Source organism: Habropoda laboriosa, unplaced genomic scaffold, assembly GCF_001263275.1.
Source record: "Habropoda laboriosa isolate 0110345459 unplaced genomic scaffold, ASM126327v1 scaffold145, whole genome shotgun sequence".
NCBI lineage: Eukaryota > Metazoa > Arthropoda > Insecta > Hymenoptera > Apidae > Habropoda > Habropoda laboriosa.
The window spans coordinates 1889045-1902738 of NW_017100307.1; the positions used below are offsets into that span (position 1 = coordinate 1889045).

The following is a 13694-nucleotide window of genomic DNA, read 5'->3' on the forward strand; positions in this document are numbered from 1 at the left end:
CTCGTTTGGGTCCGCGCCGCGACGCCACCCTACCTTTTACCTTCGCCACGCTCGCACGCACACCTGTCGCCGGCTATTCCCCCGGCACACACCAAACCGAACCAATTGCCGCGAGCTGGAAAACCGACTAGACGCTGTCTGTCAACATCCATCTTCCCTATGATACTCGCAGGAGTTTCAGCTCATCGTGTCTTCTCCGCCTAGCTCTCCGTCTGTCGTCGAATTCTTCCGTCGATTAAAAGTTTCTCGATTCGAAGGAGTAACGTGTGCTACAAAAAGTAACCAGACGGTTGTCTGTCAACTTTGTTACCGACGTTGTAACACCGCCGGAATAAACGTTTGATCGATACCCGCGTGTGTGTACGCTGCGATTGTTACGTACAGGTATTTTACTTAGCGAAGATTTTTTTTCCCCCCCAAAAATATCAAACGTCGCGTCACTTTTTCTAGCATGTCACATCTCTCGCCGAACTTCGGCTTGATAATCCTACGATAACAAGGTGTGTCTGTTCGATGTAACACGAATTTGACGCTTTTCACGGCAAATTGTTCACGAGTACGAATATTTTTCCCGTTTGTTTCCATCGACGCGCGAAACAGGTTAGACCAAGCTTGACCTGTGTCCATGCTCGATATTTATCTGGCTAAATATTCTCGCGTTTCATTATCGCCGTAGTTAACGAAGGGGGTGCGATAAGATGCTTTCCAACGTGTGTTACAGTTTCCCGACACGTTCAGCACTTGTCGCAATCTTCGCGATCGACCTGGCAGGTGGCAGAATTTCTCCTTAAGTGATTTTCACTCACCCTCTCTCCCTCTGTTCGCTCGGTCGCGCCTACAGACGCGAAACGAATCCACGTTGCTTATAGACCAATAAACAATCCCGTTCTCAGTGGTACCAGGCACCGACGGAGCCGATCGATCCAAGAACGATCGAGAACCTTCTGTCCGGAATTTGGCCCGACGAATCGCACAGTTCACGCGGAAATTCCGTGTCCACCGCGTCGTAATTCGCGGAAATAGATACGTGGCGTGGCTGTAATCAGACGCGGACCGCCCACGGGAAAGTGTGACGTCGATCGAGGAGCGATATAGATCGTTTCTCGAGGGCGGATCCGCGGGTACGTAAGCGAGTAACTATAAAACTCGTTTGGTATATCCGTCACGAGTGTGCTCGATGACGGCTGGTATCGTCACGAATTGCGTCGGAACGACGGACGATGAGGCAAGAGAGAAGGACGATATAGCTGTAGTTCGTTCGCCTACGAGCATCGTCGTATCGTACGCTCGTAAACATTTATAGAGCTTGTTTCTTTTTCTCCGTTTTCCCTCTTCTCCACCTACTCTCGTTTGTCGCGTGAAACAGAGCTCATCGAGAACGTCCCGCGGATCGTTGTTCTCGTTATCGATAAACCGGTGAATCAGAATTTTTCGCGTTTCTAATTTCCGAACGTCGGCACGGTCGTCTATGATTCCACGAACACCGACACGTGTTTAGAGCTCCCCGTCCACGGGGAATAATTCTTCGACGCGCGTCGAATCACCTGAGAATTATGGGCGCGATAAAAGGGAGAGAATTGTGGAGGGCGCGACGTTTATGGCCGCCGCCTGGTGACGACGTTGTTCCCAGTGACGTACGCCTCGCGTCGAAATGTCGCGCGTATATTTAATTCACGAGGCATCGTGGCACGGGATCAGTCGTGTCCCTTCTCGACACGATCTACGGAAACGATTGTTGCCAAATCCTCCGACACACCGACTCTTGCAACCCTCTACAGCAGAATCCGCGGGCTGTTAGTCACCGTATCGCACAACACGCGGACTTTTCTCGATCTTGTCAACCGGACACGTTGGATCACCGCCAAGTGGATAGACCAAGTTTCGACAAATCTGTGCACCGAAATTACACTTTGTTTTTTTAAACAATTCGGAAGAACAGAGGAGTTTCCTCGATTCCTGCGTGAAAGGGAGAGAGCAGAAAGGGAACGTAACGGTCTGGAGAATGTCTTGCAAGAAGCAACGAGGGGTAACTCCGCTTTTCCTCGGGATAACCAGAAGGCTGATCTCGGTAAGTTCGACATGTCTGCACGATCTCGAGAGTGTATAATTCGAGGATAATTCGGGGATCCTTTATGGAATCGTCGAACGAGCGGATCTTCGAAACGGACAATTGATTCCCCTTTATTACCCTCTTCGGCCACTTTTCCTCGTTTGTCCGCGTTCCTTGGCATGACGTAGCGCGTGGAACGCGCGTATACATCTACCCCGGGCCGCTGGCAATTGGCCCAGTTACTATAGGCGAACGAATGACGCGTGTCTTTTCTTCATGTGATGCTGCGCCAGTGTGACGCAACGTGTTTGCCTATAGAGGCGTAATACGCGAAACAACGAGAAAGATTCACGCTGGTACGATCCTCTCTCGTCGTTCTCTAGGAAATTCTAGTGAAAACGTAATTTGAAAGATACGCGGAGAAACTTGTGGAAAATAAGCTAATTCCGACTATTAGCCTCGATGTTGACTGATAGATCTGTACGCGGAACGTTTAGCCAGGATTTATCGTTTAGCTGGGAGATCTTAGGTTTGTTCAGAGCCGCTATCAATCTACGTCGAACTCGATTAGTCGGTTTACTTTCCGCGAGCGACGCTTTCGCGGCAGTTGGACGCTCGATTATCGACGCTTCTTCGTCGTGTTGACCCACGAACGACACACCGTTTAAGTTAATTCAATTGTGCGAGGCACGTGATATCGATACAACAATAAAACAGCGAAGCAATAAACCTGCGTGATACTAGGACGGGTAGGTTTCTTCTCTCGGGGGAGAAAAAAGGAAAGAGCACACCTGAAATATGGATGCTTTTACCATCGTTGTATATACTACCTGCTCCGAGGATTACGATTAGATCAAACCTGCGTAGTTTGCTCTCGAGAACAGAAATCCACTTTCTGCTGAGTGCTTTGCAATTCCGCTAATCTTTATCGGTATAGCTGGCTTGCTATCTCCAAACAAATATCACCGATACCTCTTGGTATTAGTTCTTGGCTCTTGGTTTATATTCGCGGTGATCGTTATAAGCCTCGAAATATACACCGTGTAACTCTGCGTAAGCTGACAATCTCTTTTTAAGCTTCGCCGATGCATTTCATTAACTCGCGAGAGATATACAATCCATAGTAGGGAGCAGCATTTTGGCGCCACGGACGAATAGGACAAACGACGAGGCACCTCGAGATTTAACTCTTTGCGCTCTTCTAGACGCTCTGTGGACCCTTTGCGCACCCTTTGAATAATATGTGTACACCTTGAAGAAACTCTGGGTCATTAATGACCCAGGCGAAATCTCACTCTGGTCTTCGCAACGAATTTTTACCGTAAAAAGTGACTTAACGAACAACTGTATAGTATAGCAGGGCGTTTGATAACTATCCCAGAATTTTTTCACATTTTTTGAAAGCCTGGAACAGCGAACAACTCAGGCTTGGATACAAACGAGCCCAAATTTGTCTACCGGGTGTAAAAATGTTCGCCTGCAAATGGTTAATTTCCTTGCGAGATATAAAACGTAGGAGGCACGGACTGGCGCCACGAAAATCGACAAGACACCTTACCGTCCCTCTTCCCTTTCGTCGTTGGCACAGAGCCCGCGGTGTACAACGCAGTCGAATAAATCAGCCGCGTGTCGTTTCTTCACGTGACGGGCAAGCGGTGTGACGTCACGGATGAACGTAAACGCCGACGCGTATATTTCGGTGAACAATAGCGATCGGAGCAGCTGGTTCCCCTGGCAAATATAGATAGGAAGGTGTTTGGTAGCCAGGGTTCATTCTCAAATTTCATTCCACCGTGACGCTGCTGCTGTTACGCGATTCACGCGGGGTTGATCGATTCGCGGCCATTAACGGCGCCGTTTTATGCGCTCGTCGATTAAACGGTCCGCGGACACGTTGTTTCGCGGTCGAACCAAACGACCAAGCTGCTGCCCTACCCCGTGACAACGACGAGCCGCGAATTTTATTAGGCGCCACTTCGTTTCCCGCGGTAATCGCCGATCGACGAGCACACCCAGCTGGCAATTGCCACGATCGTTGCCTGCTCAAGGTTAACGTGGCGCCTGTTATTAGGAATAGCACGGAGACGGGGTATAGTCGGTGGAAGCGATGTGGGGAGGTGGTGAAATCAGTCGGGCGTCGAAATACGCGTAATTCGAGCGCTAAGACGGCAATTCGAGGGAGATGGGGAGATTGAGACTCGTTTGGGGTTGTTCGATGTCAATTTGGAATTGGTACAGTCGGTGGAAGAAATGTAGGGAGGTTGTAAGTTCACTTGGGTGTGAAAATTTACACTTTCGAGCATATCGACAGAAAATTGAGAAGATAACCGATTGAAGCCCTTGGTCAGAGACTGAGAGAATTTTGGAGGTATAGTCGGTGGAAGAACAGAAAATTGACAAGATAATTAGTCTGAAATCTCAGTCAGGGTTCAGTCCCAATTGAAAAGAAAATATTGAAGATTGGGAATGTTTAGGTACGAATTTTGGAGGTGCAGTTGATAGAAAAACTATAGGGAGATCGCAAGTTCACTCAGAAATTTACATATCCGAGCATATCGACAAGCGAATCGACCGAAACCCGACAAAATAAATGCCCCAAATCTCACTCACGCGAAGAATACCTTCACTTTGATTCAGTCTTAATCGAAAAACGAAGAATACTGCGGTGTCTCCACTCGATGCTTTAATTTACCACCTCGCCGTATCGCTTCCACAAACTATACCCCTCCAAATCCTCAAAACTTTAATGGAACCTTTTTATTCGCACTACCCAGCCGAAAAGGGAGGATAAAGGACGCCCCCGAAGTACCTTCTCCCGACTCTAATATCAGAGAAACCGACGCCTCTCGTAAAGGGAAATAATTACAGCGGTGACGAAAAGGAATTATTATTCTCTCGAAGCACAACCAATTCCAACGTCACCGCGTTAATTCGTGATATCGTGGATCGATCGATCGGTGATTACGCCGAAGACACCGATACCGAGCTAATCGTTCCAGCCGATCGGCGAAAAAAAAAGCACACCAACTTGGACGGCAAACACACGAGGAAAAGTTTTAATCGCGAAACTCAGATCCCAGATTACGTAACGATACGCCAGGTGATAACCTCGGTGTTTAGTTGCTTGTTTCCTTCTCCCCGGCGATAGTTCATGTGTGCAGCTGAAAAAACTTCGAAAGAAGCTGCTTTTTTTTCTCATCGATCGTTCAATCTACTTTATGGACGACAGAAATCACTTGTTGTAATATACGTTGCACACATTAAAGTGTAACGAGATGCACCTAATTGTTATTCTACCGCCGCGATAGTTTATTGCTTCTGAGCAGAGCGGCGGCGAAAACAACCGCGACAGCAAGAGCTGGAGGAACAGAAATCGTTGGTTTCATTGTTCCAGCCGTGGGCATTATTCGTCCCGGTTCGTTTAGGTAAACACCAGCGGGCAATTATTTGCCGCGCGTCACTCCAAGTGCAAAGTTCCCGATGGCAGGAACGTAAAGGTTACGCGTTTGACGTAACGATTAGGTATCGTTCGCATTTCGATCGGTTCCTCGATTACGCTCGCCGTCTAAAACGGCACGTGTGTCCGTTCATTCGTGAACGAAGAAGAAACCTGTAACGAAGCCTCGCAGGTGTGTGAACCGTGTGCAGCTGTGTTATTCAGGTGGATTTCGGTCGCGACCGTCGTCGGAAAACAAAGCGAGCTTCTTGCGCGAAAAATACATCGATCGTGACGTATCGATAGATAGAGACCGTCGCCGGCAATTAGGCTAACTAGAACGTACGTTACGATAACACGTCATTCGAACCAGCCGACGTGTCTCTATACCTGGCTGTTTGTAAATGAACTCCGTATCGCGTAATTACAAGCAACGAGGAATTGCAAATTGCGAGGAAGGTACGATGCGTAAAAGAGTCGCGAAACTCGAGCATTATGTAACCTCGATTGTGTGTTCGTTGAAAACCACGTGCAAATGCGTGATCGTCGTTCGCCGATCTTTCCGCCAATTCGACCGTCGCGAACCGCGTAAACACGCGCGAAACATTTCAAGAAATTTTTCCACAGATCGGTCCGATACCGGGTGTCCGGGAGAAGGAGTATTGAATGACGTTCGAAAATCCGTCGGAATTGAATTAGCGGGGAAGAGAAAATTCTGTGTACCTTTCTCGTAAACCAGAAGGAAAACAAATACCATCGGTAACCATCGTTCCACCTTTTCCCCCACGCGGGAAATGCATAATTCATCGAGCAGCGTGACGTGGCCCGGTAAATTCATAGGACGAGCATGCATAGGAAGCGGAGAGGCGATTTGGTCGAACGTTTGCGTCGAACAAACGTCGTGAATACGCGCCGGAAGCGTTCGCCAACCCCTCGATGTCCAAGCGTTAACCCTCGCGCTTCTACCAGCGCTACACACATGTGCGCGTTCCGTTTAAGCCAGCCGCATAAATAGAATGGTAAGCGTGCGAGCCGCGCGTTACTTATTCCGAAGATATTCCTGTAAAACAGTGTACACGATCGGAGATATGAGAAAACAAGCGAAAGAACGGAACGTTCCTTCCCTGAATTATCGAACTGGTTCTCCTATGAATTTCCGTCTCTGTTTCCGGTTCCGTGTCGCGCGTTCCTTGGGTCGCCGGTAACTAGCTTGGTGAAAGCTCTCTGATAATTCTCTGCTAGTTTAATCGTAATTACCTCGAACCTTAGTTAAACCTTGCTCTATCACTTTTTTATTCGACGTGGTCGCGTTTTGTTCAGTCTTTCCTGGTTCGAGGATGCGGTAGGTTGGAGAAGTGATTGGGTTCCAAGTTAACCCCTTCGTGATCTCTGGGGTTAACCCGTCGTGATCTCTCGCTTGAGTAGTGGAAAAAATTCCTGCCGTCGGTAGATACATTGGGGATTCTTTGGAAAAATAATTTTGCCGCGAAAGGGTTGAAGTGAATTTCTGTCGTTAAAGTTTCTGCGGTTTTAGGTCGCTTATAATTTCTAGATTTTAGATTTCTAGGTTTCAGATCAGTAAATAGATAAGGAATTCTTTGAAAAGATAATGACGATCACGTCACGGGTTGACGTGAATCTCTGTCGTTAGCTTATCTTGAATGTTTCCGGAGTTTTAAGTCGCTGATTTAGAGAAAACCTAAGTTTATTGCTGAATATTTTCCGATTCCAAATTTTAGATCAGTAAATAGATGAGAAATTCTTTGAGAAAATAATTCGGTCGCGAAGGGGTTAAAGTGAATCTCTGTTATTAAGTTATCTTGAGAGTTTCCGCGACTTTAAGTCTCTGATTTAGAGAAAACCTAAGTTTATGAAAATTGAGTATTTTCGGATTCTAGATTGAAAATTTCTAAATTAGTGCATCGAACATTATGGAAATTACTTGGAACAAGAATATAAAATTTTCGTCAAGTTGTATTTTTACGGGGGAAGTTTCAGGACGACCTAATACAAATATAACTACCCAAACCATAATCCAAAAGTGACCCGATAGAAGGTAAAAGGGGAGGTTAAATCGTGCTACACTGTAGCTCCCTATTCAATCGGAGAAACTGTCTAGATTAACACGTTTCTATTTCCACGATCGACTCGTTTGACGTGTAAAATGCAGAAAGGGAGGCGACGCGGTCTATTTTCATCGCGAACGTAACGAGACAGGGCGCGTAAGAAAAGACACACGATCGCGCGGCGAGTCTCTCTGCTAGCAGGAAAATCGGTCTCAAAAATAATCCACCACGGAGTGGACTATGTAAATCCCGTGACAAGAGAAGGAGGGGGGGAGGGGGGAGAAGAAGAAAAAAGAAAAACGAGAGCGTTAGGCTTGTTTGAAAAAGTTCCTACTTCCGCCGCCTATTTTTCCACGGTTCGACTATATTGTACACCGTTCGTACTCGTGGTTGCACACGATCACGTGCAACCACTCGAGGATGACAAAGCACGTAAGCTTTTGTTCTATTTCCAACGAGTTTCCATTTAACGAGCTAAATATAACCATAGCACAGCTATTTTCGTGCATTACCATTCATTTTCATCCATGTAACCCTCTTTTTAATTACTCCCTGCGTAACCGTTAAAGACTGCCAAATTTAGCCGAAACTGTCGATACTCCACCCAAGTGTCTCGTTCGTTTCTCCAAATGAAGGCAAACTTGAAACCTTTGGAATTGACGTGGTACGAGATAACTGCATAAAATATTTTATTTTAATTTAACCCTTTCGTTAAGAACGCCGGATATATACGGTATAAGCGCGACGCGAAGGAAACACTCGAAAAGTATCATCGAAATTTAATTCAACATGAACGAAGAGGCAATTCTTTTTTAAAAGGAATTTTACGTTAGGTCAGAGATTTTAATAGACATTTTCCCTCGTTTTATGCCGGCAAGAAAGAACCAAAGTCGAAGACGTAGGACGTAAACACGAATGCCGAAGACTGGCCACGCGTAATGTGTACACTTTCGGCGTGGGGTCTCGTTCAGTGAAAGAGTTAAACTAATTTTTCTGTGTAAGTGGAACGACGCTACGACAAAAAACCTCCTGCCTTTTTCGGGGTTTCTTTGGCCGCCAGCGGGCCGATATATCGGTACCTATGCGAGAACTGCCACGGGCCGATGAGTGTCGAGTTGCTATCAGTTCGAAAAACAATATCAGTAACTAACTATAGAAAAGTTTGACAAGAACGAATACTAAAACTTTCCTCCAGAAAATTCACATTTTCTTCTTTGTGAAGCAATTTTCCAATCGGCCCTGGGAGTCTTCTCATGTACCGCGTAGGCAGTAAGGGGGTTAAACAGCCCCTGTTGCCTCAGGAAAAGTCCCAGGAAGTGAAGGCTCGGGCCCATATCCCCAAAACACTTCTCTTTCCCCCAAAAACGAAAAACACCCAGAGAGGTTTGGAAAACATCTCTCGACTCTCCACCTCGAGGGCCAACAGTTGCCAGATCTAAATAGGTACATATGCCCCCCGTGGCGATCTCCACAAACCCATCTCGCATGTTTACCAAAAATGGTACCATTCGACGCAACAACTTTCCCAGGCGTTCACCAAAGGCCCTTATCTAAAAATTTCACCGTAAAAGCACTCGAGCAATCTCGACGAAAGTAAAAAGAGGCGGGAGCGCAGCCCGCATTAGCCAGTTTGCATATACATATGCCCAGAGTTCGCCGGCGAAGTGTCTCGAGGCGCTGCCATTGTCTCGACCTGTCGTATATCAAGCTGCTCCTAAATAGTGACCAATCCCTTCGATATCGACAAGAGACCGAAAGGAAATTCCGCGCGGCTCGAATCGTTCGAGCGTACACGCGCCCATGCGAAAAACCCCACCGCAGGCCTCCGCTATCTCGAAAGGCCTCGCGCGCCGCCGATACACACACAACACGTTCGCCGCCGCGGTTCTCCGCTCACGGTGGAGAGTGTGCGTCCGTTATCCGACGGCCATTTAGCCCCGGCAATAGAGAGGAGGGCCGCCGCGTTTCGCATCGAAATAAATTTATAGGGGGGCGTGTGCTAGAGCGAGAACGGACCAGAGAGGAGCAACTTCCAGGAACGAAAGGTCGATCGATCGCGGCAAGTGAACTTCCGCGATACTATCGACGTGTATTTATACGTGGGCACGTTCGACGTGGACTCACCCTTGGATTACGATAAAGCGTTATCAGGTCGCGGTGTAGCCGCGTGGAAGCAGAAGAAAGGAGGGGGTGGGGAGGAGAGGCACAATGGCCGGTGTGTGATTAATTACTTGGAGAAGTAGCAGAAAGCTAGAAATGATGGATGTTTGCCAGGGCCAGGACGAATGCATTAATCCGCGAAACACGGACGAGTGCCGGCGGATTATTCCCCGCGATCTTCTTCCGGAATCCAATAACGGCGGTCGGTTTGCACAAAGCAACCAAACAATCGTTGCGCCCGAATGGGGAACCAGAGGCGCGAACAATCTCTTCTCCTAACCGGTGTAGGTACGTACCTAAGTGTAGGTACACGTGGTGACTAGGCGTATTCGACGCGGACGTTCTTAGCGGAGAAGCTGAAATTCCTCGCGTACACCGCCGATGATTCGTTGCTTTCCACGTCGCGAAATATCCCTTACTTTTCCACCGGTGCGCTCTACGAACGCTCTGGTACACTGTTCGAGCGCATAACAGGTTTGCCACGAGCGAAGCCAAAGAGGATGATCCAAAGGGGAGAGAAATCGCAATCTCCGCGGCCGAGTCGCATGCCATTAGTCAATTTACCGCGCAATTTCGCGAAGAACTACGTACGCGCGCTTGTGGATGTATCAACTTTAACACGCGGCTCGTTAATTTTCAATTTGCCCGCAATCTGGATCCTCCGACAGGGAAATTAAGCGAACGATTAGAAACCTTGTGTACAGAGGTTTCTAACTGTTCAACGTTGCGAAGTTTCGTACGCCCGAAATGGACGACGCGAAGAGAGCAAATGGCATGCGGAAACTTCGTGTATCAACCCTTTCGTGTCCAAATTATCCTTTGTTTTTTCTTAAGCATTCGTCAATTATCTTTTGACGGATGCTAAATCGGGAACAATTTTTACTCGATTGTGAAAGGGTTGAAGGTCGCGGATTTCATTTTCGGAAGCAACTAGACACAGGTTCAGGTGAGAATTTCACGCGGCAATCTGCAGTGTTTCCCGGTGAGGAAGATTTTTCCCGCTGCGCGCTATATTTTTCGCTACTTGATGCTCCGAGTGAAACTAATGGAAAATGTTCCGTGAAAATCCGATATTACGTTTTGACAGGCTTCCAGCCTGCTCGCCGCGGATTACAAAACAGAAACATTTGACGATGTGCCACGTACGCGTACGTATATGTGTAGGATTGGTTGTGCCGCGTGTAAAAGCACGGGCACTCACACTCGCGGGTTAGTGAGCGCGACACGGCTTGTTCCCGGTGATTGTCGTAAATTAAGCGTCGTTATCGAGCAACGGCAGATTTCGAGTGTTGCACGGTCATAAGCGTGCGCGACGGCAATCCTTATCGGCCCATGGCGACGTTCCGAGCGTAAATATTTTCTTCCGGATGCCATCGTTGGTCGCGTTTCGAAATCCAACGCCGATTTCTCTACGATTATTCGACGGAACGAGGGGAGGGATGTGAAAAGTCAATGGAGCTACGGGTAGTGTTTTCCTTCTTTTTGTTTTTTTCGCAACTGGACGAGAGAGTAACTTTGACCCGACAGAGTTCAACGATGACACGCACGGCACAGTGCTATTTTTGGACGCCTGTGTTAGGGGAACCGATAACGATTCCCGATAAAACGGCGCTCCGGCTTTATCGTTTCGAAAAGCAACGGAGTGCGTGTGTGTATTTAAATTTCGTCGGGCTTAATCGGAACGGAAAACGAGCCTGTTTTTAGAACGTCGCGACTGAGCATTGTCGTTTTTTGCATTAGGGGTTAATGATAAATGACGATGTCAGAACGAATCCGCGTGATCACGAGGGGAATTGGTATTTTGTTTGTGTACGGCATGTGATTGCCGCGTGGCCGGATCAGAAAGTTTTTGGTAGCCTGGTATTTAAATTTCGCGTGATCCTTCACCTGTTAGATACCGGGTAAATTAATGCACTTCGGTTCTCTGTTTCGTTTTTCCGAGCACAGAGGAGATGGAAGGATTAACTTCTGTGCACTGATAGGGAAGAAAAATTAACGAATGTTCTTCTAATGCACACTTCAGCTGAACATTAGTAGACTACCAATGTAATGGTTTTTCTTTATGATTTTTCGACAATTCGTTTCTTTGTTCTTTGTTTGGAAGCACAGGGAGATCAAAGGGTTAATTTCTTTGAAAAATTAACGAATATTTCTTCTCCATCGTTCGAAAATAATGGGTTTTCCTTAGGATTCTTCAAGACTTCGTTTCTTTCTTCTTGTTTTGGAAGCACAGGGAGATGAAAGGGGTTAACTTCTTTATAGTAATAGCGAAGAAAATGTGGTTGTATAAAACTTGATAATAAGTTCAATAGCAATATATTTTATAACAATAACTATAAACACACGTAAAAAGAAATAATGATAATTTGATCAACGCTCTTTAAATATATCTCGCAACAAATTCTCACGTACTCACTGATATCAATAACAACGCGGTTCTACTGTTTTACTCCCTGTTTCCCTGTATGATCCGCTCGTTTTCCAAATCTCGAGACGATTCGACAAACACACTACATTCACGCCATCACTCACAACTTATTATTAAACCAATTCCACAGAAAAATTAACGAATATTTCTTTTTTATGATTCTAAAATAATGGTTTTTCTTTGTGATTCTTCAACACTTCGTTCCTTTGTTCTTCTTTTTTTCTTTTTTTTAAGTACGACGCGATTAACTTCTTCACAATAATAATGAAAAAACATGAATCGTTCTTCTGATACTCACCTCAGCTAAACACCAGTAGAGTACCAACACAATGATTCTTCGACACTTGGTTTCTCTGTTTCTTTTTTTCTTCTGGTTTGAAAGTACGACGTGATCAAAGGGTTAAAATTTCTTTGCAGCAATAGCGAAGAAGAGTTGATAAATGCTTTAAAACAATGGTTCTCCTTTACGATTCTGGAAAAACATCGACTTTGGACTTAACAAACTCGTTCTCACAGAAGACGAGTTCCGTCGATGAGGATTCGTCATGACGAAAACACGAGGGGAACGTCACTTCCCCGGGCTCGATCAGTGTTCCGGCGTTGGGTTTTCCGGAGGCATTGTTTACGGTTGTCATTACGATCCTTTCTCACCCGTACCGGCTCGCATGCACGTCCTGTGCGTGCACGTAATGCGGCCCGCGACCACTTTATGGCGTAATGTTATAACGTTAGAACTGAGCTGAATTGTTGCTGGTATGCAAAGTGTCTGCCACAAGAACGACCCAGCTTTCCTCTTTTTCTCATATCCCCATACGCCTAATTTCAACGATTACAACCTGGAATTATCCGAAGCGGTAGACCTACGGTACATTATAAAATAGACCCCACTCCACTTGCAAAATTCCTCAGAAAACGTTCGCGGAAACGATCGAACAACGCCTAAAGAACACGAAATTCGATTGTTATTTAAATTTCGCCTGGTGTAAAAATAACTCCGTACTGATAAATATAAGGGACACGTGAACAAACATTGGGAAACGAACGAGGAAACGATCGTACTCGAGCTCGTTATCGTTTCAACAATAACACCGCGTACAAACGGAAATTTTGCACCTCGAAACAAAAAGCACCTCTTGCAAAAAGCCAATCTCGAAGTTCATCAATGAATCGTCCAGTTCTCGAACTTTGCAGCTCTTGAAAACGAAGCACGCGAAAGAATATTACCGTCACTCTCCTCGCCGTTCGATCTACACGAGATACGCGTGTAATCTTCTCATCGTTGTCCTCTGATAAGATGCAAGATGGTTGGATCGTGTGTGCGTCACCAGAGGTACTTTACTTTCTCGTTGCTCGAGACAACGATTGTTTTCATTAGCGACCGTTCCGCCCGAACCGGTGCAATCTGGTACCTGCGATCTCGGCCCGGGCATCGAACGCGTAATATTTTCATTCGCGCGAAACGAAGCTCCCGTAATCTTGTTTTCGTCCGCCCGAAACTTTCCAAGCCGAAATTCCGTGCTCTCCAGCATCGACAAAAGCGGCCCGTCGCGTCGC

At 46.5% G+C, this 13694-nt stretch overlaps 1 protein-coding gene across 2 annotated transcripts in view; it reads left to right on the top strand.

Annotated features, from left to right (window-relative positions):
• The window catches only part of LOC108574038 (3-phosphoinositide-dependent protein kinase 1), a 181774-nt gene that overhangs the window by 143424 nt on the left and 24656 nt on the right, over positions 1–13694 (top strand). The window contains exon 1 of one of the 2 annotated variants that reach the window (XM_017936539.1): positions 2002–2068. The exons of the other annotated variant lie outside the window; for it this stretch is intronic. Within the exon in view, the coding sequence (XP_017792028.1) occupies positions 2003–2068 (66 nt within the window). The 5' untranslated portion in view covers position 2002. Of the gene's footprint in view, positions 1–2001; positions 2069–13694 lie in introns of those variants that run through there. 2 annotated transcript variants of the gene reach the window in all.